This window comes from Nothoprocta perdicaria, unplaced genomic scaffold (genome assembly GCF_003342845.1).
Source record: "Nothoprocta perdicaria isolate Ctin4 unplaced genomic scaffold, notPer1 scaffold_85, whole genome shotgun sequence".
NCBI classification, from domain to species: Eukaryota; Metazoa; Chordata; class Aves; order Tinamiformes; family Tinamidae; genus Nothoprocta; species Nothoprocta perdicaria.
The window spans coordinates 2588996-2614561 of NW_020456143.1; the positions used below are offsets into that span (position 1 = coordinate 2588996).

General features: G+C 37.3%; 1 protein-coding gene across 1 annotated transcript in view; it reads right to left on the reverse strand.

The window, feature by feature from the left end:
- The window catches only part of SEMA3D (semaphorin 3D), a 93091-nt gene that overhangs the window by 63118 nt on the left and 4407 nt on the right, over positions 1 to 25566 (reverse strand). Inside the window, exons 2-3 of the mRNA XM_026052213.1 lie at positions 13517 to 13677; positions 1441 to 1503 (exon numbers count right to left, since the gene is read on the reverse strand). Of these exons, the coding sequence (XP_025907998.1) occupies positions 1441 to 1503; positions 13517 to 13677 (224 nt within the window). The remainder of the gene's footprint in view (positions 1 to 1440; positions 1504 to 13516; positions 13678 to 25566) is intronic.

Sequence of the window (25566 nt, forward strand, 5' to 3'; positions counted from 1 at the left end):
TGTTTACTACACAGTTCAAAGTTGTGATGGCTGAAACCTTGCGGTGGCTCCACCAAGCAGTTCATCCATCAGGCTTGCAAACTTATTCTAGTTATAATGCTCATAGTCATGAGCTATGATAAGCTGYGTGGTAACAACATAGCTTGGAGGATATCTGTTCACTTGCTCATAATAAACATTCCCTGTCAACAACTGCCCAGAAGCAGGAGAGCTGCAGGATGAACCTGACTTCAAGTTCTCCTGCTTTTGCCCCCAATTAAGGGGGCACAAGCCCCCTTAAGCACAAGCTTTAAAGCACAAGCTTAAAAGCACAAGCTTTAACAACAATTACATGATAAAAATTACTGTGGCGAAGTGGGGGGAGCTCTAACATACTTTAGAGTGCCTTTTTGTGTATGAGTGAGCTAGCTCCCTTTACACCAACCACATCCTACTGATCCATTTATATGTACATTTCTGTGAGTCTCAGGTCAATCCCAGCTCTAGAACAAAAATATTCTCCTTCCTTTTTTGGCTGAGGATAGGAATAGATGACTACAAATCCTACATATAAACCAGGATCAGCATTTTCCCAGTGCTCAGGAGAGGTGATGTTTGGTTCTTGTCTGCTATAAAGATAAGGGTAGAAATGAGTTATGATAAAAAGTTGAAATTCCTCAGGCAGAGAGCTGAGGGAGTGTTTCGAGCTGGAATCCACCTTGCTAACAGACAAATTGGATGGAAAACACAAGATTTGTGGAGAGAAAAGGAAGAAAATTTATTATACATCTGGAAAATGCTTATATTTATGATGGACTCTGGATACATAATGCAATTTGTGCTATGCAAAAGAAATATTTTATATATGAATACATCTTATATATACACAGAAACTTTTAAAGAAAAATACTTGTAGTTCCAAGGAAAAGTTAATGAGTCTGAGATTTTGTTTTAACATTATGTCATTGCAGCTGGCTACAAAATAAGTTAATTTGTAATATGTACTGTTACTCTGCTTCGTTAATGACTTGTAAAGAAGTTATATTCAGAATGTTCCCAAGAAAAAAGAGCAGTCTGATGGGAAAGAAAGGACTGTGATTACAACAGTACAGTCATATTCAGACTCTTGTGGATTTCAAATCAAACTCTCCAAGTGCATCTCCCAGGAAACATTTCAGAGGAAAGTCTTCTCTCAATAGTATCTATTATGTAAATTGATTGTAAGCATATTTGCTACTTATCCTATTCAATATTTTGTTCCTRAAGAACTAATATTTAAAGAAAAGCATGTAAGTGCAATGATTTTTAAATGAAGAACTTTTTTTCTGATTTACCTTTTTTTCCATTCACTAGGAAAATACATGTAAAATTAAGAATAGTTTAAAAAAACAATTTTGTGAATTTAGAAGCAAATCTACAGATGTGCTACATTCTTAGTAACAACAGGGGAAATATACTTACATGGGCATCTTTCCCAGCTAGTTTACACAATTCCACCTTTTCTTTTGCTGCAGGCCAGTAAATCTGCAACATAGTTAACATTAAAAAAGTCAGACAAAGATTATAAGTATTTTATATTTTAACTTTTTTTCTGTAATAGCAGCTTACCTATTTCCTTGAAAGAACAATTAATAAATGATGAAGGAATTTACATACGAATAGAAATGAATGAGGCTATGAATACTTGTTGTTACATAGTAAGTACAGAGGCTTTAAGTCAAATACCTTGTTCTTTTCCTTTTTTCTTTTTTCCTTTTTTTTTTTTATTTCAACTTGTATATCTACTTTTTAAAAATGTCATTGTCATTAATTGCTTATGTTTCACAAAGACATGATGAGCCAAATCAGTTTTAGATTACACTGACTGCAAAAGAGGGAAAATTACATTTGGGATGCATTTAGYGAAATAGTTTTAAAAAATAGCTATTCTTGCCAGTTTTAAGAATGAAAGGAAGTTTTGTTCAAGAAACTGAAGGTAGCTTAAGGGAAAGTTGTAGAATTAAAAGTACATTTGACAGAAATTAATAGCATAATGTTTAGTAACATCACCTGTCAACAGCAACTGAGTAAGGTATGCAGATGTAGAGAATCACTTAGTGGGAAATCATGTACCCTACATACTTTGTATTGCTTATTATTATTATTATTATTATTATTATTATTTCTGCTGTTTCTTTCAACTGCTCTGCAGAATCCAGTAAATTAGATTTTGGGGAAGATGAAGCCAGATGACAAATTGTTATCAGTTACTGTAACTCTTCTGGTACTCGTGAAGATATGTTAATTAACAGCAGATGAGGCTTTGACTCACTGACTTCAATTAACCAGCTAAAATGGGATATAATTGAGTTTATATTTGATTCTAATAAATTAAAAGTAAAAACTAAATACAAAGTCTTTGAGAATCACCATGATAGCAACAGATCTTAYTTTCTACCTAATTTTGTCAAGAGATAGTTGCAGATGTTTTTCATAATTAATTATTGTAAGGCAAAAACAAAACAAAACAAACAAACAAAAACCAAAAAAAAACAAAAAATTAATGCTACTAATTGGTGATTAGAAGAATGTCTTGTGTTCCAGGAACCAATATATAAATTACCCTGTACCCAGTAGTCCTGACTGTTTAGTAAGAGAGTATGTTTGCTGATGAAGACCTCAGAAGCTGGAGGGAAAATGTCCTTTTAGTCATTCAGTTGTTCACACCTTGTAGGATGTAAGAAGTCTGCCACAGCATGCCCCACACACAAGCTTTTCCTGAGAAGGAAATTTAAGAGACTAACAGCCTTGCCACAGTTAAAAATCCACAGCCAATATTTCCCTGAGCCTGGAAACAATCTTTCCACTTCAGTACTTTCTATACTATTCCCAGTGAAAATGAATGCATTGGAAATTAATTTCCTTTTAAGTGAATTTAGTAGCTATTAGTGTGTGTGTRTGTGTATATATATATTAATATACATATAATAGATAGATTAGAAGTTATTAGTATATATGCTTTATACAAACCTTAATTGTTTACAGAAATATATACTTAAGAGGTAAGACAGTATAAAAACGGTATAAAAACTGGAGCATAAATTTACTGTCCCAGAGCATTTTCTCAGTATGATGTAATGATAGCACCTAGGTACTAGAGCTCCATATGAATTTAGCCATGATAGTGTGTCTGGATTACATAATAATTCCAGAAATTACAGAGGAAAATATTAGAATTGTGGAAAGACCATCCAGAAGAACCTATGTTGGCACCATTGAATTCATCTGGTCCCTGAATAGGCAGAGCAGGAGTTCTAACATTTGTAGTTATGATAACACTTAGAGGAAGAAGAGTTGGAGGCTTAAGAGGAGCTGGTGAAGATAAGGTGGTGAGAAGAAACTGCTGRAGGATTTTAAGACCTATCTGTTCTACAGATACATTTGGCCAGATTGAATTAAGATAATTCACAAAAAACACATGTTCAATTCTGCACAAGTTCCCCATATCATCAAAAGAGAAGGGTAGAGGCTTTTGAGAGTTCTTGGAGAAAGACATTTTTTGACTACATTTAGATATCAAAGGAACCAGACCCTCATTTTGGGGACCTCATTCTACATACTAAGATAGCACATGTATTGATGGCCTTGACTCTATCCTTATTTTCTGTCTGKATTTCTTCATTAGAAATAGTCTTTGTTGTATAAGATGGACTAGTCAGATGAGATATACTCATTCCCTATCTTGTTGACAGAGGAAAAGACCACAGTCAATCATGATAGAAAAGTCAATTGTTTTGCTTTCTGGCTACTCTACAACCTCATTATTTAGCATTCTGCAAAGGTCCATTACTCACTGAAAAATGTAGCTAAATGATCCAACTTAAAAATCAATATACAATTATATATGGGGGATTTAAAGTGAAATTTATTTAGTTTCTGTATGAGAACTGAGAGGTTCCCAGAAACTGTCATTTCCAATCTGTAATAGGTTAAGAAAACTGCATAATAAATAATGGGCCCGTGTACTCAGACAGAAAACATAAATTTAGTTTCCTATTAGATCACACTGCCTACAAACAGGACTTATTCTCTCAAATATTGATACATAAATGATTTTATGCACATGAATAGTCTCTCTGGCTTTTCACATGCTCACATTTACTTACAGGAATGCATGTTAACTTTTTTATATGGATAGAATTAAAATGAGATACTTTAGTTATTTTGTTTAGCATATGCAAAAATAAGACTAGATGTTTCAGTAGTTCATTTTCTATTTAAAATCTTTGAGTTTGTAGATGTTTTGATGCATTGAAATTGATTATTTTGTTTTATAATGTTTTTCAGTTCAGGTGCTCATTTTACGAGAATAACATCTTTTCATAAGTCTTTCAATTAAATTCCTTAAAGAAAAACACATGATGGTAACAATGATAGTAACATGATAAAATGGAAATAGCATTTCACGTTACAAGCAGCMCAAGCAATATTATATATTTCATGATTGCATTTATATCTGAATGTTCTAACTGTATCTAGAATATTCACAAAAATCTTAGAATAGTTAGGTGGGATCACTTTTAAGTGAAGAATGAAACTTTCTTTAATATGAGAGTCATTCTCTTGAACAGGATTGTTTTCACCACTTAATCTTTAGTTTATTTTTCTTGTAAAGTATCTATATCAAAATTCAAAAGGTCAAGGCTACTATCATGATATCCCGACTTTATATTTTATAGCCTCATCAAAAAAATTACCCTGTTATTACTTTTAAATAATTCTAAAAATATTTTCTTAAATTTAGTAACAGGAAAGAAATTAAAATCTCCTAATGAATGCAAGCCAATATGTTCTTTGCTAGCAGAGTGAAAGAAAACCTCCCAGGAGTACAAAATTAAGTAATACATAAATATAGGATAGATGAGGTATCACTTTAAAGGGAAACTGGAAATTGAATTCTGATTAAAACAAAACATTAGCAACATCAAAGGTTCCCTTCAGATCAGCAAGAATGAATTTAAAACTCACACTTTTGTATCTTCTAAGTATGTATTTTTACTATGAAAAAGAGTGCAAAARGAAAAATTAATTTAAAAGAGAAAATTTAGAAAGACAGATACATATTATATATATGTGTGTATTATATAAATCACCCCATTTCAATTCTGCATGTGGTAGAGCTCCTCTCAAATAAATAAAGCATTTCATATTGCCTCATGGAAATTGATTAGTTCAGCTTTAGAAAATAGATACTATTAAAAGAAAAATGGTCTGATGAGTAAAGAACTGACTAAAAGAAAAYGACAGAATGACAGAATGGTTGAGGTTGGAAGGGACTTCTAGAGATCATCCAGTCCAACTCCCCTGCTCAAGCAGGCACACTTAGAGCATGTGGCACAGGGTGGCATCCAGGCGGKTTTTGAAGACCTCCAGAGAAGGAGACTCCACAACCTCCCTGGGCAGCCTGTTCCAGTGCTCTGTCACCCTCACAGGAAAGAAGTTCTTCCTCAAATGCAGATGGAACTTCCCCACATTCTCCCCTCAGGTACTTAGACATATTGATCAGATGTCCTCTCAGCCTTCTCTTCTCCAGGCTAAACAGGCCCAGCTCGCTTAGTCTCTACTTGTACAATAGTTGCTCCATTCCCTTAATCGTCTTTGTTGACCTCCCCAGGCCCTCTCTAGAAGCTCCACATCCMTTTTATACTGGGGAGACCAGAACTGCACCCAATATTCTAGGTGCGGCCTCACCAGAGGGGAGTAAAGGGGCAGAATCACCTCCCTTGACCTGCTGGCAACACTCCTCATCATGCAGGCCAGGATCCTATTGGCCTTCTTGGCCACGAGGGCACAATGCTGACTCATGGTTAACTTGTTGTCAACCAGAACTCCCACATCCCTCTCTGCGGAGCTGCTCTCCAGCAGGTCRACMCCTAATCTGTACTGGTGCCTGGGGTTATTCCTTCCCAGGTGCACTTCTCCTTGTTGAAACTCAGGAGATTCCTCTCTGCCCAACTCTCCAGCCTGTCCAGGTCCCTCTGAATAGCAGCCCAGCCCTCTGGAGTGTTGGCCACTCCACCCAGCTTGGTATCATCTGCGAACTTGCTGAGGGTGCACTCAGTGCCCTCGTTCAGGTCACTGATGAACAAGTTGAACAGTGCTGGACCCAGTACTGACCCCTGGGGGACACCACTGGCCACAAGWCTTCTTCAACAAGACTTGGCCCCATTTATCATCACCCTCTGAGCTCTGCCTTCCAGCCAGTTCTCMATCCACCTTCATGTCCAATGACAAWGGACTGAGGTGAATAAGAGGCAGTCACTCATGGAGATCATGAGTAATTAATGCAAGTGAAGACAAGAAATATTATGCAGGAAAACGAAAGAAGTGTGAAGACTAGGATTATGAACAGTGAGAGGAAATTAGTATAACTAATRTAAGGAATAATAAAAAAGACCAATACTGGAACTTCAGAGTGGCAAGGTTCTGTGAGTAATGACTTTTTTTCACAGAAATTGCATGATGTATCCTCAACTCTAGTTACTGCAGAGCTGGATCAGTATATTAAAGGAATAACTTCTACGAGTCATGGTTGAAAATCAAGAATTATACCATCGAATGATTCCTGTCACTGCCATGCCCCTAGGATATCTGCTCTCATGCCAACAGTGACCACTTGAGTGGTCCCATTGAGGTCAATGGATTTCAGCAGCTCTCCAGGTTTCACCGGAGCCACTCGTATGCTTGACGCAATGAATGTGCTTAAGCACTTCTGTATCAGTAGGGTCTCTGCTACAAGAAAAACCCCAAGTGCTCTATTAGTGGCACATGTAGCAGCAGTTGGATGTTRCAGTATCTGGATTGAGGGACAGCAGCTGACCAGCACGTCACATATCACCCACTCACTGAGTCTGAGTCCTGTGAAAACATGGATTGCTTCCTTCCTATTTCAAAGGAATAAAGGTTGGGTGGAGCACACAGGGAAAAAATATGTTGATTTTAAGTAACTATTTTCTGCAGCAAGAGACAATGATAAAAAAGTCTTTATATATATATATATAGAGAGAGAGAGATGTGTACTAGCTTTGTGTTGCTTTCATGCTAGAAAAGGACACTGAAATTGCTGCTTCCTGGCATCAAAATATTTCAGTAAGATCTTGTGAATCATGTGATCACGTAAACCATGATTCAGAAACATAAATTCAATGATGCGAGTGTACTTCCAATGACAGTCCCTGCTGTGGCTTCCAAAAAACAAAGGCAGATCAAGCTGTAAGATCCCTGTCATCCTGGCATGAGAAACAACACACGCAATGATGTCTCCCTGAGGAGCTCTCATTTCTCCATGAGAAAAGAGCCCCTGTGAAAAAGGGATTGCAACTTAACGCAGTGTGATCATAAAACAGGTGCAGTAAAGGAGGCAACATAATCTAAAAACATGAATTAAATCAGAAGATTAAGTTTAATCCCAGCCTTGCCACTTCCCTGCTCTTTGTTGCACTCAGATCCCAGTTTTCCCACCAGTGAAATGAATCTCTCTTATTTTTTTCCTGTTTTCTAAATTCAAAGTAAGTTATAGCTAAAAAATGAAAATGAAAAACAGTAAGATCAAGCAGCATGGAGGAAATATGTGACACTGACAACAGAATGAGAGAGAACAAAAAAGAAGAGAGAATGCTGTCACATTATGGTGTAAGACAATATCATACATATCATAGTCCGATACAATAAAAGTGAGTGTTCATAGATTTGCTTCCTGTGAATCAGGATATTTGTCTCTCCTGACCCTCCTAGGATAATTTCACTGAAAGTTACTGGAAGCAGTAGAATTTATTGAATTTCCCAACAAAAGTCAGAAGGCATTTCATGCATTTTTTAGTATGAGTGTCTTAATTAATGGGAAATGGAGTTGATTTTAGCACACCATGCATGTGTACCAGTTGGTCTGTAAATACCTCACATCTGTTCCACTCATGAGCCTGGTATGGGAAGTTCACAAATTAGAGAACCGCACAGATTGTTCTCACATGCAGTCCTGAGAGGAAGGTTACCCTAACCAGTTCCTTTATTTAGCTCCTGCTGCATTTGCCATACTTTGAAATTCAATATTCAATATCAGTAAGCAAAAGAATGAAAAAGATGAATGAAAAGATGTTCCTTATCTGGATTTCTCCCTGTATTTAAATACCTGAATAGATTGTCTTTAGAATTAGATTTTAAATTTAGTTTTAATAGTTTTATCAAGGTATCAATGTTTAGTTAACCTCAGGGGCAGTCAGAGACTGAAAGCCCTGAAAGCCAAGAATATACTCCTAAAAATCCTYTTCTTTGGTATCTGCGAGACACTTCCTTCTTTCAACAGGTACGTGTACATCCAGCACATTTGCCCCTGCATGGGAAATATACTTCCATGGAGACATTTGACAGGGCTTTCCAATTCCTGTTCTTTTATAGTAGCAGAAAATTGGATTTCTGAAAGATATAACATGATATATATAGTGGTGGGGGAGAGGATACAGAGATTGATTTGGTTTGATTTATAACACCCTGGAGAGGAAAGTGCTAGGTTCACTGTATTGCATTCTTTATTTTCATGGTGCCGTCAGTCYGAGCAAAATTCACTGGAAGTCAGAGGTACACAACAGCATTTGATTTGGATGCTTTGCTTCCCATATTGCTGGTAATTTGAATTTGGCTGGTAGTTGTAGGCAGTAAATTCTGATTAGAAGCAAACAGGATGGTTTTCTATTGCRTTTGTGCAAGTATTAAAGTGAGATCTTGATGTGACAAAGTTCTTGTCTTAAAACATGATCCTCTATCAATTACAATATAAAAATAAAAACAGCAAGCTTTATGCATTATCAGAGATATATTATCAGCATATTGGCAAATTTAAGGAAAATGGACCAGATGTTTATTTCACTTACATTGAACTAAATCTTGAAAACCCTCACTGTATTTACACTTGMCTTTCCACAATGTAACATAATAGACTTTGGTCTGTTGTCTATTTCTCATTAACAGAAATTGTACCCCAGGGATTTTAGGATAAATGGCATTGCTCCTTACATGTTTGTCACTTCAGACTGACAACAAATCTTATCTTTGAAAATCTCTGGGCCTGGAGGGAGCAAGACTCATCAGACAGCAGGATACTGATTGTTTTTTACACCAAAACATATCAGGAAAATGTGATGAAAAATGGACAGAGGATGTTTATGGAAAAGTAACTTATGGCAACAATGCAAAAGGAAATAATAGAGATACTTTCTTACATCTAAAAGTGCTGTCATTATTGTCACAGATTGCAGGCTCAGTATTTTGCTGCAGTCGGCTGTTTTGTGTTSGTAAACATTCTTCAAACTTCCGCTTTTCCTACACAGGTGCTAAATACAGGTTTGGCAAACAATGTTGTTGACTCCAAGGTTCAAAACAGTAGCAAGAACCAAGGACCATCAAGCACAAAGTTGTCATTTCTGTCTTCAGCAGTCTTGGAGTTCCAGGGCCACAAGAAGCAGCTGAGATTTTGTCYATATTACATAAGACTCTGACTTGAAGGCGGAACTGAAGCCTTGCTTCAGAGCTGGCTAAATTCCCACTGAGCTCAGTCCTAATTGAGATAACACTCACGTGGGCGGACAGGAGGTTTCCTGGGGCAATGAAGGTAAAACTGTGCTCCAAACTCCTGAGGGTATTTCATAAATGTATTTATACACCTATATATGTATGTACATGTGTGTATATATATGTGTATTCATACACACAGTTTTTACCATCAAATGTACATAATCAAAGTCAATCCAAAAGGAGATCAAAAGATTAGTCACAAGGCAGTTGCACCTGGTAATATCAAGAAAAGCCAAACAGCCCACTGTAACAATTGCAAATTAAGGATGCACCGAGCGACAGTAATTTGTGAGTTGGTGCCAACACACTCTGGGCAGATCAAAACAAGCTGCTGCGAAGCGGCTCGTGAGACCTGACATGTTTATCTAGTTGGGCCACATGTGGCTGTGTCCCCTCGCAGTGACAGCTCCTGCGGGCTGGCAGCGCTTCAAGAGCTTGTCCGTCCCCGATAGCATCCGTGCCGCGCAGAGCAGGCACCCGATAGCCGCGTGTTCTGCACACCACGCTTATTTAGTTTTCCAATAGCAAAATAGCAAAGCTTTTGAGCAAACTGTACCAAAGTACCGTTCCGGCAGGGTCTTGGAAACTAAGACTCCTACCAAATTTCTTCTCCATCTGCTAACACTATTTAAACGTGTTTCTTTTTAAACTGCYCTTCCCTTGGTTATGACATAGCTGTCTTCAAATTTATTGTCTGCATGTGGAAGGCTGTGACAAATATAAACTACTGCTCCTTTGTGCCTCCTTTCGCTGAGCATACTTCTTTTCTTTATTTAATTCATAAGAATGAACCACAAGTCCTCCTGTTTATAAATAGCTTGTAATACTTGACAGGGGTCTTAGGATCTCTCAGAAAAAAAAGATGTTAGTAAAGATTATTCTATCCCTGCAACAGGGGCTGCGGGCTTCTTTTAAGTTCAAGTTCATAGAAATTATATTCTTGCCATGGAAAAATGTTTGTCCTTCGTTAAACATTAGGTATTTGTAGATTGCTTTTTAGGCCTCTGCATTCTTGGGAGGACTTTTCAGTTATGCTATGGTAATTGTTCTTGCTTTTTAATAAGGTTTGCAGTGGAAACTGGGTGGATTTCTCTCAGGCTGCCAGCTAAGGAAGTTTTCCACCAATTATACAATATATTGAATAAAAATTACAATGACTTGAAAAAATGTGAACTAAAGAAGAACTATTGATTTATTCCATCAGGAAAAAATATACCAGGAAATAAAACCATAACTTAATATAAGTAAGTTAAATTAACTAAGTTAGGTAAATAATTAGGTTATGAAAAGGAAGTAATTAAATGATATGTATACATACTCATGTATATTGTTATATTACAGAGGAGAACAGGATACAGTGCTCTGGATGTTATTTTAAATACTATTATGGGAATATTTGAATATGGGCATCATACTCCACAATACAACTTTGACAAGTGACTATACCCACAGAAGAGGATATACTAAGAGTAAACTGTTTCAGACTTAGGCTTCACTTTTCAGGTGTATTAGCACTTTCCCAGTATAGCCAGTTTCTGAAAGTGAGAATTTCAGTGATCTCTCTAGATCCACCCAGTATTAAGCTATTAACACTCAGTTTGGTTTCAAAGAAAGAAGAAAAACAAAACATTGCACAAGGTTTCATTCTAGTTTCAAAGCTATTGTATCTKCCTCCCCCACTCAGCATACTCTCTGTTAACTGTTCTTCTTCGGAGTCATTAATAAATCCCTCATTTAGAGGAGGAAATTTAATATTCTAATTAACTGCTTCCATCTTCCGTGGCTGCATAGTAGAATCCAATATATATTTTTTTCCGGAAGCCTCCTTATTCCAAAGAGTACAAAGGACACACTTCAGACCCTCGTCCTCCCCACATGTGTGGTTTCCTCGCACTGGGAAAGCCTGGAAAGGAGCCGCCTGGCCCGGCGCCAACCCAAACCGCGGTCAGTCTAAACACGGCGCAGGGCGGACGCCGCGTGCGGATGCTGCTCTGCTACCGGTGCTGCCGGTCGGAGCAGCTCCCTGCATCCCTGCAGCTCCCATCGCTGCCCTCACTGACATGTAGCGACCGGCCCCGAGCTGATGAATCGTCTCGTATTGCCCAAAAGGGCAAAGCTGTGAAGTTGCTGATGAGCCACCGAGACCGTGGGAATCACTACAGACTGATGCACTGCAAAGCTGTTGAGCCTCTTTCAAATGTTTAAGTATGATTTCACTTATCCTAAAAGTTAAAGGCTACCTGAACACTTATCCTGAAAAGTAAGCAGATGGAAACATTCATAARCATCCAGACTATTCTTTCTCTAGTCCAAATACAAAACTGTTTAATTGTTTACAAATTTTCTTTTTTCTTTTTTTTTCAGGTTGATACAGGCACCTAGGCATAATTTTTTTATTCAATTTATCAAACGCAGATTCTCTTTCAAATGCAGAGTTTTTGCGCTGCAACATCTGTATTGAGCGGCAYTGCCTGATTCCATATTAATTCTCTTGGCTCACACTGCATTCTGTGCTTCTTTAAATGCTCAACACCCATAATAATCATAATTRGTCTGTCGAAAAACAATATAATCAGCTTGACCAGTGGGTCTGATGGCATAAGGTGCTGATTCCTCCAAAGAGCTCCAGACAAATCAGTCCCTCCGGAACATGATAGGAAGTGACAGCTTTCAGCGTCTCTCAGGAGGAAGGCAGCACCCCACCGAAAGAGAAGTCCACTTTTTACAAAAACAAGATTTCTTTCTACAGAAAGCCAATGCCAAAAGTCAATCAGTAACCTGAAAATCTGAAATACAAATAATGCAGTTACCACTAAAATATCCTGAGAAGATAATTTTTTTAAGCAAATGGCTGAGTTGGAAGATGAAAGTTTAATTGTCCAAGTTTTCAAGGGAAGAAATTTTCTGTTATGCTCAGAATCTGAGTTTTAAAGAAAGTGCCATGTGGATCACTGCATAAATCTAAATAAGATATTCACTTTAGTACTAGAAACTATTCTCTGTAAAGGCAGCATGTGTTGCATTCAAACATGCAGAGCAAAACTCTCTCCTGTTACACCTGCTAAGTCCCCAGGCTTCAGTCGTATTAATTCAGGCTCGGTTACGCTTTAAAACTGACAGCAGAACATAGTCATTCAAAACCTCCTGCTTGTGCTTAAAGGATATATAAAGCACAGCTGAGAATTTAAATTGTCTTCAACAAGTAGCATATCTGTAACAACCAGGAAAGCAGTTTTCATGTATGTTCCTACACAGGCATCTGTTTTTTATATATAGCAGTCAATCATGCTTGCAAAAGCACCAGTTCATCAYGTCTATGGGAACTACTGAAGGGTAAATTGCCGCTCGATTATCCAGTTACCCAGAGTTAACAYGTTGCTGCAAAGCACAGGGAACGGAGAGGTATAATAGATCCCAGTGGAAGCTTCCCCTATCATTACTAATTCTAAATATTAATACAAGTGTTAATATTAAAATTGTCACCACCATCAACAAAACTGCCTCTGCCYGGAGTTTAAAGTAACGTAAATCTAGTGACATGAGGAAGCAGGGAAAGGCCTGTCTTGAGTTATCTTCTTTCTAACGCTTTCTTTTGAGAAACATGAGTCTAACACAAGAGGAAAAAAAATAAACAAAACATACTGAGCTGCATCTTTACCTATTTGCTGATGTTTTGGTTTTATACACTGCAGAGGTACCTGTAAGGCAAAGGTTGTAGGACTTCATTCTCACCAWAGGTCACATACTGTGAGAAATTCAATATATTAAAAGATAATCCATGTAACAAGGGGAAGCAAGATTATTAAATCCTGATGCAATGCTTTGCACAGCGAATCCATCAGTAACCCAGTGAAGCGAAAGAGAAAGAAAAATGGAGAAGAAAGGCCAAAAGATGAATTTATCAGATGAAATCTGGGGAAAACAAACTGACCTTTTTTACATTTTTGTTTAAATCAACCAAGTTGAGCAGGAAGATGTGGTCTTTAGCCCCGATTAGCAGCCGGCCCCTCTCCTCATCCAGCAGCAGGGTTCGAAAATCAAGACCCTCACTTGAGCCCAGGAATGGGATGCAGCTGTTTGAAAGCAGCAAGTCTGTGGGAAAATGAAGAAAATCTTTATAATCAAAATGTTTACATATGACTCATTGGTGTCTTTTATAAATATATGCAACCAGCATGGAGCATGCCGGTGAGATAACCGCAGTCTTAAAGCATGTCTTTCTAGGGTCATAATATGGTTCCTGTCAACCTTGGTTTTCTTTAGGGATTTTTACTTCCAAAGTGGGTAATATTTAATTTCACAAAATATTTCTTTCTCTATGAAATGCACTTAATATATTATATATGTGGAAAAAAAAAGAAATTACATTCTTAATAATTAGAAATAAACAAAAAGACAAAACTTTGGAATATATGTACCATACTTTTTTCATTTTAAGAAAATTCATGTATGTTATATCACAATATTGATGCATATCACAGAGTATTTGATGTTTTACATATAAGACTTTACATAAAGCTCATTTGTCCATTGTCTAATATTAAGTGCTGATGGTAAACTGGAGGACTACTATACTGAGAACTGAAAATGCGAATCACAACCCATCAAAAGAAGGTATATCCACACAGCATGATACTAAAATTTAGAAGCGTATTGAGGTCAGCATCCAGCAAAAGTACCACCTCTACGGCCTTGAGGACTCTGCCCTCCTTATGGAGGTGACAATGGGTGTCTTTTCCAGTATCCTTGTCTGTTCTGCTTGAGAAGTCAACATATAACTATGGTTATAGCTTCTTTATTTTACCATCAAACCTATTCCTATTAAAAGTACAAATTTTTGGCACTTAAATATTACTGTGATTTAATAACGGCTTCCAATCTCCTTCAAGAAGTAATTAAGAAATATCCTTCTCTATGAAACTACTGAAAGAATCTATACTTCTTCCATAATAAATGAACTTCTTCCAATAAATAAATAAATAAATAAATACAGCTGACAGGTCATAAAATAAAAAGTCTGAAACTCTTTGCTTAATGGAAACTCTGTGGAGTAAATTCTGAAGGAGGAAATAAGAAATATACAGAAAAGAGCACAACGAGAGTATAGCCCTTTTGGGCAGCTGTTAGGTTGTGGAGAACAGAAATAAACATGTGAATCGATTCTTCCACAAGCAAATTCTCCAAGAAAAACTATTCATAAATCTTGGGGCAGAAAAGCAAATCCTGTATTCAATTAAAAATAAAATTAAAGATATTCCACCTTCCTGGCACTGGCCAGATAGTCTGTCCTTCCTACTAGGGAGGATAGGTTTACTTGGATCAGTATAAGTTATTTACATTCCCTGAGTTTGAAGAAAAACGAGGTCAATATTTTGCAGAGAAATTTCTGAATTGATAAAAATGCAGAGAAACTACCCCTTTGTCCTAAGCTCTCTCACAAACTGTTTGACAGGAAAGGTAAAGATCAAATCCTATATTGAGGTAATAAACAGTGTTGAGGGAGAAAAAAGAAAAACAGCTTTATTCAACCAACTACCTGGTACGTATTATTGCAATTTTGATTTGGCTCTGGCACTCCTATTTAAGTCTGTTTGGTTTTGCCTGGCTCACTATTAAGTGTTGCAAGTGTACAATCTGAAAACAAATTGTATTGCTCCTATTCCCCGAGGTAATATTTGTTTGGCAGTACTTTGAAAAATCTTACTTCACACTGGAAAAATAAATCATATGTTAAGCTCCACGTCACTTTGTGCCTGTACTGTCCTTACTCATATATCTTCTGTGCAGCCAAAAAATGTTGTCAGTGTTTTGCAAGTTAGTAACACTTTAACAGACCTGCTTATTAATTGATAGCAAGATCACTCAAGGGCAAATAACAGTTTTTTATGAGAACCTAAGTTCCATTCCAACTACTTCTTGCCTTGGAACTGCCTGAAGAAGAGCAAAGAGTGAAGAACAGCAAAGCCAGCATTATAACTAAATACAAATTTCCTAAAAGAAAGGCTCCCTAAACACTAGACCTTCAAAGTTTACCTCACTCTTCTAGAGYATTTTCAATAAGGAACAGAGATTTAATCCTCTTGACACATTTGTTTATTGTGTTCTCTGTTATGGTAACCACTTCTCGTGATAATATATATATATTTTTTAATTCTGCTAATTTGTAAGTATGTCAACATTAGGCATCATACTCAATACAAATCTTCTCCCCTGTTTTTTCTAGACTGAAAATTCTTGGTAGTAGGTGTAATGGAGCTGTCCATGGAGAGCAGATGCTTTGATGCTGACCACAGCATATTAGGAAGTTTAGGTCAGTGAGAGTTCCCTTGGGCTACTCAAACTTGCCTCAGCTGAAACTCGAAGTATTGTTTATCAGCTGAGCAGCACTTGAGCTCATTTTTGCGTAAACTTCTTCCTCTTCTTTGTGCATGACATCTTTGATGATGTAAGAGCTGGCTGCATTCAACCTTATCTGGTCTGCTATGCATATAAATAAATGCCCTAAAAATTGCAATCTAGATTAAATCTCAGTTTAACAGCTGTTTTTGCACTTAGTAGAGAGCCCAGAGGGAGGAAAAGGAACATGGGATGATAATATAAAGTATTTAGGTCTTCACGGGCATTAACTTATGATTACACAGGCTATTGTATTTCAGCAAMACAAGTCAATCTCTGTTATATCTGTCCTAAATCCTCTCTGAGGACAGACTTCCAGTCACATCACTGTGCTAGGCCATGTACATGGGTACCTTGGATGGAGGGTAAGCTCTCCACTTCATCCACAGGAATTTCATCTTAATAAGGAGAACATAAATGTTCACACAGGTACACTACACTGCTTGGCTTCACCAACGAGAGGGACAGACAATGTAGGCACTGACATTTAACTTTCCAAAATATACAGATCTAGCTCTTGACTACCACTGAAAGATGACTGAGACACTGCTTTCCACTTCCTGTTCTTTTATAGTTGACAGGAAAGGTCTCTGACCCTGAGCATCTCAAAAGGACAATAGCCAACTATTACTCAACTTGTAATTCTCAGGAAAGCAATAAAGTATCACCTAGGACAGCCACAACTGGAAGGGAAAAGGTTGTCTCATGACTGAAACGCCCAGCTGGGAATGCACATTGCACAGTGCCTTGTACAGATATTTGGCTCACTGCATCATACTGAAAGCATCTGTAAAAGGGCACAAACTGAAATGACAGCATCGCTCTGATTTGTTTTTTATGGTCATAAACAATAACATAAGCTGCAAAGTGGTGAAGAATTAAGTTTCCAATGCTTTTGCCCAGTTATTTACTATCTACTGAAAAGAGAATGGAAATAAAACTCTGAGCATGGCCACTGATAAGATTAAAACTGAAATTTGACCTACTAAAATCTGTCAAGTAAACATTAGCAGAGAACTGATTAAATTATAGCCAAATTAATCATTGTACTCACTCAACAAAAACAATCCAACCTTAGGGCTTGGAATTATCCTTCATGGATAGATATGTTAAATTTCATCAAGGACATTACTCTGAAAAATATTGCCATGAAAATACAACTTGTCCATTGAGGCTCTAGAGAATACATTCTGCTTCAAAAAAATTGGTTTTTTTTTGTATCACTGTTTCTCTGTAAAAAGCCCAAAATGGAAAYAACATTCTCACTGTGCACAGAAACATAATTAGTTGCAAGGCTGATTTCTTATGAGTGCATTTTCAACATTCAATTTTTAATGTGTTTGCTGTTTTACTAAAGAGCAGCTATTTTTTCCTTTTTTTTTTTTTTCTTTTTTTTTCTCCTTTTTTCCTTTTCACAGGCTGCAATCTGACCATTAAATCAGTATTCAGCAAACTTCCTGCCTGGGTTAATGTTTCATTCCTAAGCAGTAGTAAGACTGAAATAGTCACTCATTTTCTTCATTTATAAAAATCTCAGTAGAGCTAGCTCAGAACAACTCTACCATTACTTACATGATTACAGCTGCAGAGCCATAGCAAAAGCCTTCTAATGAAAAATTGTCATTGTGTTCTGGTAATATTTTTTTACATTTATATAGCATATTTTGACGTTTTATCCTCAAGTTGTGCCCTCAAAGACCATGCTTTCCTTCCTCAACTTCAGCATGGTGTAAGCATACAAATATATGGAACCTGTTTGGCTAAGACTCAGAACTGCCACTGTGGCCAGTCACAGAAATTTCCATAAATTATGGGCTAGAGAGATTTAATTCCCCTAATTTGTGGGAAGGGAACTCCTAAACCTGTTTCTAAACATCTACATGCAATGATGTCTTTGAAGGGCCATATGTTTAAAGTCTGCATATGTGTAATTTCTGGATAGTCAATAACAAAATGTCATGTTATTTTCCTCCAGATAGGAAGAAGCTCTTTAAAGTATTGGTAAACATCCATGACAATTTGCATGGCTATTGTCCTCCATTAAATTGCTGGAGTAAAAAACTTCATGTAACATTAATGCACCAATTTACTCAGCTTCTAAAATGCTATGAGTTTAAAAGATACAATTGACCTCAGATACATGTGCATGAAGGCAAAAAGAGTAATTTAACTTTATGATCATCCTCTACCTCTTATTGCAAGAAGCAAGTTGTATTTTATTTGCTTGCATCTCACCACAGRCAATGAGAGTTTGTGGTGCATGGCATTTGGTTGTTTCTGTTTGGAATGAATTTTACTGGGTGGTGAGGAAAAACATTACATTAGGGGAAAAACAGTAGTGTCTTTCCAAAAGGATGTGGATTACTTGGAGCACAGAAAAATAGTTTTCTTGTTGGCACAATATTGTGTCAAAATTTTCTTTGTTCTCTTACAAACCAGGCCTCTGCAGTTAAATCTGTCCCTCTACTTCAGAGCCTGGTGCAGAACTAGTCTATGGTGCGGGCAGCATGTAACCTGAGTTTGGAAGAACTGTAATACTGCAGAACAAAATAGATGCTAAGCACCAAAAATACATCTCCTCTAAGCTTGGACTAAACAATTCTCGCTTATGTTTATGAAAGTATATTTTAGTTGTGTCTTAACTCCAAACAAATTTGACTAGTGAAACAGCTGCACAAATAACTTACAAAGTGTTATTATTGCATAGATGAYTAAAAGCTGTTTTGTGACTTCATGTTATTGGTCAAAAAAGGCAAAAGCCCAGCTCACAAACTGCACAGAGCCAAACCAAATAGTTAGCTTTAGACAGCACAAATGAAAATGTACCCAAGTGAAACTTTTTTTTTTTTTTTTTTCTGAAGAAGACCTAAGGCCGTGGATTTGCACAGGTTGCCTTTTCCTAAGTAGTTTATCTTCCTTGTACAACTGCCAAAGAAAGCAAACTCACTACTTTTTCCAAGGCTAAATCAAGTCACTATTTTTTTAATGATACCGTGGCTATCAAAAGGTTATGTAATACAAATTTAATTCAGTGCAAATAAGTTGCAAGCATATGAGGTTTGGTACAATATCAATATCTGTTGAACTCACACCTGTTCATTAGGAATGCCTGGTGCTTTCAAGGACTTAAATGGTAACCAAATCTACTTTCCAACAGAAAGATAGACCATACAAATTACTTCCCATTACTTCTATTTCCTCATTTTCAAGTGTCAGGACTGAACTTGACTGTTCATGTCTCCTAGATCCTCCACTTTCATGTGTGGTAAGTAAGTAATCTGAGTTTTGCAACTAAATTTCATTTTCTTCCTCTTCCATCAGATTTAAAATGTCCTTTAAAGCATCCTACTATGGCAGAAACCTTTCAGGAGTGAACTAAAGTTGTAGATTCTTTTTGAAGCTGGAAGTCCACCTTCTTCTTGACTGTTCTTGATTTAACAGAACAGTAGTTAATAATTTGACTAGAAAATAACCTCTATTTCTTTTTCCTTCTTTCAATGACTGTATCAAGCAGGTAAGGGAAAACTTTTGCTATCTTTGGAGGAAGATGCTCTCAACAGGCCAATTTCTAAAGCCATTCTAAAGATTCATATTACTACATGCTGCCACAATGGCAAACAGGCTATAAATCCATTGACTCTGGAAAAAATACACTTTTAAATTAGCTGCTCTGCTCACACTCTTTCTCAGTCAATTTGCACCAAATGAAAAGCAAGAGTCCTCTTCACCTGCACTGATGTAAGTCCTTTCCACATACACACCTTGCTTACACAAGCAAGCCTCACAACCTCTTTTTTTTTCCCCATCTCTCAGCAAAACRTATAAATAGCAGTAGCGAGCTGATAGGCTTCAGGTAGAAAATAAATATCAAAACCTTCTTTGACTGACTAACTTAGATAAGCTGAGTTAAATTCATTAACTGAATCTGTTTCTAGCAATCTCATCTTGCTAAATTCCCAGATATTTTTAAGTGCATAACATGATCTCCAGTTCAAATGACACGAACCTTATGAAGGACAGAGCCACAGAGAATTAAGTGAGAAGATCAGCCAGCAGTGAGGAAGAGGCAACACAAGCAATATTCACTGACCTAATATTCATAGTAGCTTTRACCTAGTGAAGTCTATCAACAAAATAATTGCATTAAATTCCATGAATTATAGTGCAGCCATGGACTTGCTCTTGCTTGCTTGGATCAAGTGTGTTGCACTTTGCAAGTATGTGCAAGTGTCGAAAATATAACATAAAGACTATATTTAGCAGTTTTAGGCACACAGCTCTTCCTTTGTCAAACTATGGTATGTAAAATTATATTCAGTATTATCCATCATTTCAAAACAGATGACAGTCATTATATTACATTTGCTTCCAAAATAGCACCAGCCTTTAATTTTAGACCTTACTTTCTTCAGGGTGACCTAAAAATGACTCCAGTATTTTCAAGCACCTGTAAACTGCAAATTTCAAGTAGCTTCATTCTCAGAGAATCTTTTGAGAACACCTTTTTTTTTCTTTTTTTTTTTTTTTCTTCCTGAGGATACCCACAGGACTTGGGGCCAGGCAAAGCCACAACATTTTATGGCCCGTATTCCTTTGGGCTGAAAAAAACAACAGCAGGTTGTGCAATTTCTTCTATGACACTTGGTAGTAACTGTACAGAACATGACATATTTTTAAACCCTTATTCCATTTTTACTCTGTAGATAAAATTCTGTGCTTCGGAAGCAAAACACTTGAAACAACAAATCTAGATTTGGTTCAAGAATTTACAATACATAGAGTGCTGACTCCTCTTTAGATATCTGACTAACTCTATTTATATTTGCTTTCTCATCTCAGGGATTGCTTCTTTGGGCTACATCTGTTGTATATGAAAAATGTTGTTTTCAAAAAGGTCACATTTCCCAATAATATTTTCAAGCCAACATTTTCATACCAGGTTCAAATGTGTTTGCCAAGTTCTTAATGAGAGTGTTGTTCCGAACAAAACAGATAGAGCTAAAAGATGAGAGACTTTTATTATAACAGACCATTCTGTTGTAGCAAAAATGTCAAATAACACGGACCTGTGAAGCACATTAATATTGTTCTTGACAGGCTTAGAGGAGATGCATAGTAGCAAAAGCTATTCCCCAGGAAGGCAAGTTGACAATGTAAAGGAGTGCCAAGTCTACTTTGTTAGTAGTTACCTCCTTCATCAGCACTTTCAGTACCATCCATTTTTATGACTTGAAAGAATAGTTCACAGACAGAAAACTCCAGCTGTGCTCCCTACCACTGCTGTCATTGAAAATGATCTGTAATTTTGAGTATAATCATGCTATATATCAGTTAGCAACACAGATTTTTATGCAAGTATTCTCTAACTGTACGTCCCACCCTTCCCTGTCCTCTTCACTCAAATGCTCATCCAAGACTCATAGCCAGATACTCAGTTTAACCATTGGGACTTGTATTAACTTTATCAGCTGAGCATCCAGCCCTAGCACTGAGCAAGAAGCTATGAGGACTATTCCTCTAGCAGATTCCAAGCATTGGACCAGAGCCTTAACAAGCTTGGATTACAATACAGGACTGCAATGCTGAATAAGACAGAGAGATGAAGCCCTAACTGCTAGCAGCGTGCATCCTAGCCAAAGATCTGACGAGGGCTGGATCTGGTGCAATAAAAAAGGGCAGGTCCATGCATCTGGGAGCAGATTAGGAGGGAGAGAAATGCATATGTGTCTTTAGGGAGAAGGGAAGAGGGAGGGGCACTTCCTCCTCTCAGAAGCGGCACGCTCTCATATTGACTCGGCTGCCATGAAACTGCTGTCTGAGACAGCCTGGAAGACCTCTTAAGTGCTGGTGGTCCTTCAACACCCTTGCCTCAATCCCCCAAGGGCAGACAAGCTTCTTCACAACTGGTTTCGAATCATTTTCTGTTTTTTTAACTCAACCCTAGTCAACGGAGAAGTGGCTGCAGGGAAACAGGTGGGATCAGGTCTGCAAAATGATGGCCAACTTGGCGGTTCGTCACAGCACAGATGCAACATTTGGCACTGGCCAAGTAGCACTGGCAGGAGGGAGCATGCATGCAGGAAGGGAGGGCAAGGGCAGGAATCTTTGTGAGCAGATTTACCTGTTGGTGGGTTAGGCATTTCCTCTGCTGGCAGCAAATCTGCCGCACCAGGTTCCTGCTTTCTCCRACCACACGTAACTGCCTGTTCCTGTCCCCGCAGAGGAGTTCCCTGCCTGACTCGGGCATGACAAATTATTTCCCATGTTCCCCTGATGGTGGGAGTCATCATAATATTTGACGCTGGGAGCCATTGTAGTGTTTCAGCTCTTTCTTCCAGATAYTGGTTCAGCTCTCAAGTCAAAGCCTCACAGTAGCTTGCTACAGCATTGCAGTTCAGGGATGCATTATTGCCTAGGATTTGGGCTAAACGTGCTGATCCAGTATTCTCTGATAGAACTGTGATATTTAAATGTAACGAATGACTGTTTTTGAGAAATKTGGAATATTCTGGATTTTTTTCTCCTTATACTGTATTTTTTCCAGTTTTCATTCCTAGATATGCATGATTAAAAAGCAAGCAAGTATAGCAAGCTGTAAAAGATATAGCAAGGTATAGCTGTTGTAAAGCAAGTTTCCTCAATAGTTGTACAGTGGTGATAGAAAAGAGTCACTTCCATCAATGAAAATAAAAATGATTCACATTATAAAAGTTCAGTCTGTTGTACTGTTTTCTCATGGCAAAGTGAAATATAATAATTAGTAATATTTTCTGATAATGACAGGACTTAAGGTCTTATAAAATCATTGAAATCAGAGGTCACTCAATTTCTAAATTAATTCTCTTCTGTGTTAGTTGTTTGTACTGGAGCTGAGCCCAGCTGCCTCAGTTAGATTCAGTCTCATGTGCAGATGTGTAGATGGAACCAGTCTCTGCCTTGCAGACTTTCTGAGAGGAATGTGCTAACTAGAAGATACAGCATAAGGCATATCAGAGATATATGTCTGCAGAGGCTCATATGTCCTGTCCAATTTCCTCTTGTTAATTATTTTTATTATAATATGAACAAAAGATATTATTTAATATACCAGGCTTTTTAAAATATATATATTATTTACTTCTGTTTATGCTTTTAGGCACACTCATAGGTTTTGCATGGGCAGCTGTGATGTTATATGACCCTAATATATTTATCACCCTAAATATTTCACCAGAAACTTTATTATAAAGGAATCCAGATTGCATGGATTATGCATAGGGAGGTGTAAAGTCTTCTCAAAGATCCAGCTAAACTGGGCATAAAACTTTGGTGTCTTCAGGAACAGGACAATATTGTAACCTCTTAGGCAGCAAACTCCTACAGTGCAACACAACACACTGATTGTCTGAAGAACACATCTATATTGGGAACAACAGAGATGGAGAGGAAGGAAAGGGAAATGCGACTGGAGGAATCACACCACAAACACAGGTGTCAACAGTTAGATGCTCACTGACGTCAAGAGGGCCATGCCCTCAAATCAGTGCRTAGGAAAACATCAAGGTTGTTTTTTTCAAAACTATTTAACATTGATTTTGTTTTGCAACCTCCTTTAGTAAAGGCATATGTAAAGAAACATTTCTGAAAATAACTCCTTTGAAGCTGATGACATTGATCATGTATCTCCCCCACATTCTTCTGTGGGAGCAATTCCTTGGAGCTGCCCTGTCCTCCCTTTTACAAGGGCCCAATCATTCCTCCTGAAGTCCTATTCTTTTGTTTCCCTATCATCTGCTGGGATTTAATCAAGTGAACATTCAGCAGAATAGTATGGCATTCTGCAAACACAATTCCTTTTTTTTTTTTTTTTTCCCAATTGAGGTCCTTTTGTGATCATGAAAAAAGAAAACTGTTGTGAGCTACAGGCTGTTTACACTGTTAAGAGGTTGATACGGGTCAGTTCCCTAAGGTTATTCTTAGTTCACTGCTATGTAAACTGTTGATGTCACTGACTGGAGGCTGCTCTCCAGGACATTATATATATGATAATTATATGACAGAAAATGYAACATATAGTTGGATCTGACCTCCAAGTTCACTAGCTAAGAAAAGGGAAAAAATGTTCTTTGTAAGAAAGTTCTTGGTTTTCTAGTTACTAAAACATTATTAAACCCCTTAAGTTTATACCTAGTCTAAGTAGAGAACAAGAAAGAGTCTTTCTAGGCAGGGATAGGAGTACTTATCCAGCTTCACCTAGGGTATGTTTTAAGTCTCAGTGCGCATTGCCTTCAAAATGCACTTTTGGGACAACAGGTAGGACAAAATATACTTCCTAGATTACCAGATCACACAAYAACCTGGACATAGGATCTTTTTAACTCTCAGATATAAATTTCAAGTTATCTGACAAAGTAAGCAGAGGCAGTAAGAGTTTTATTTTCTTTTGTTTTCTTTTTTCGGAAGAAATCAATACTAATCAAAAATGAATGAAGCAAAAAGTGAAATAAGGAATTACCCTAAAAGAAGCTCTCCCTAAGATTTTTGTTACTCTTCATACTTATCACTGCTGRTATTACCACAGACGCAGGTTCTTTACTGTTTTTTTCTTCCTCTTCCTGTACAGCCAGCACAGCTGAAAAAATGCAAGCTAATTTCTAGGCTTTTTGTACATCATTGTTTTCCTATATTCCAGTCATTCATACTTGTCCAACCTTCTTCACTGGGATTTTTACAACATCACAGACAGTTGGAYGAGGTTCATGGTGCTACACAATTTTATCTATATTCTACATATGTAATTAAATGATGTATGCATAGAGATAAGCCGCCTTTACTGAAACTGAACAAACTGACTGCTCTGATACAAGAGTTAAACATCTCTTTAGTCATAAACTGGATGTGTTTAAAGCAAAAAGAATTTAGAAAACAGGATGCTTGGCATTGTAAAGTATTATGTTCAAAGGTTCATTTTTAGAACATTAAGGAAATTTACACAGTAAATTTTTCAAAAGAATTTCTGGCACTGAAATGTTATTCTCTGTTTCTGACTGTATCTTAAGAATGGAACATTCTTAGGGGGATGCATGTAAAACACTGCATGAAGCTAAACAGTATTCCTAAACAGATAATTTCCATGTGGGTTGATGATTTGTTTTCCTTCAACAGAGGAGAAAGAAATATGTCTTCATTTCACATACATATATAAAAAGACATGAGAAGCAATGCAAGTTTGTTCCTGATGCCATCTTCTTTGGTCCAAAATCTCTTGCCATGAATTCAGAAGGATAGAGACTGCAAGTTATTTCATTTAATGTGAAAAAAAGTCTCCAGCACAGGCAGCAGGTGCACATKAAGGCATGTGCAGTGCAGAGTACTTCTGAGGCATCCATGAAAAGCAGACAAATAAAGCATGCCAGTAGGCTTAAATTTGTTGTTGAGCATCTGCATCTACCCTGGAATTTTTTTTAGTAGCATCATGAATGGAAAGGCTGAAAAAATGAAATTTCTCTAGGAGGAGATTAAACTTTGGGTCTAGTTAGTCACTGTGAATACGCACACAAATCTGAATACAGGTATCTGTCAATCAGTTGGCAAAGTCTATCACAC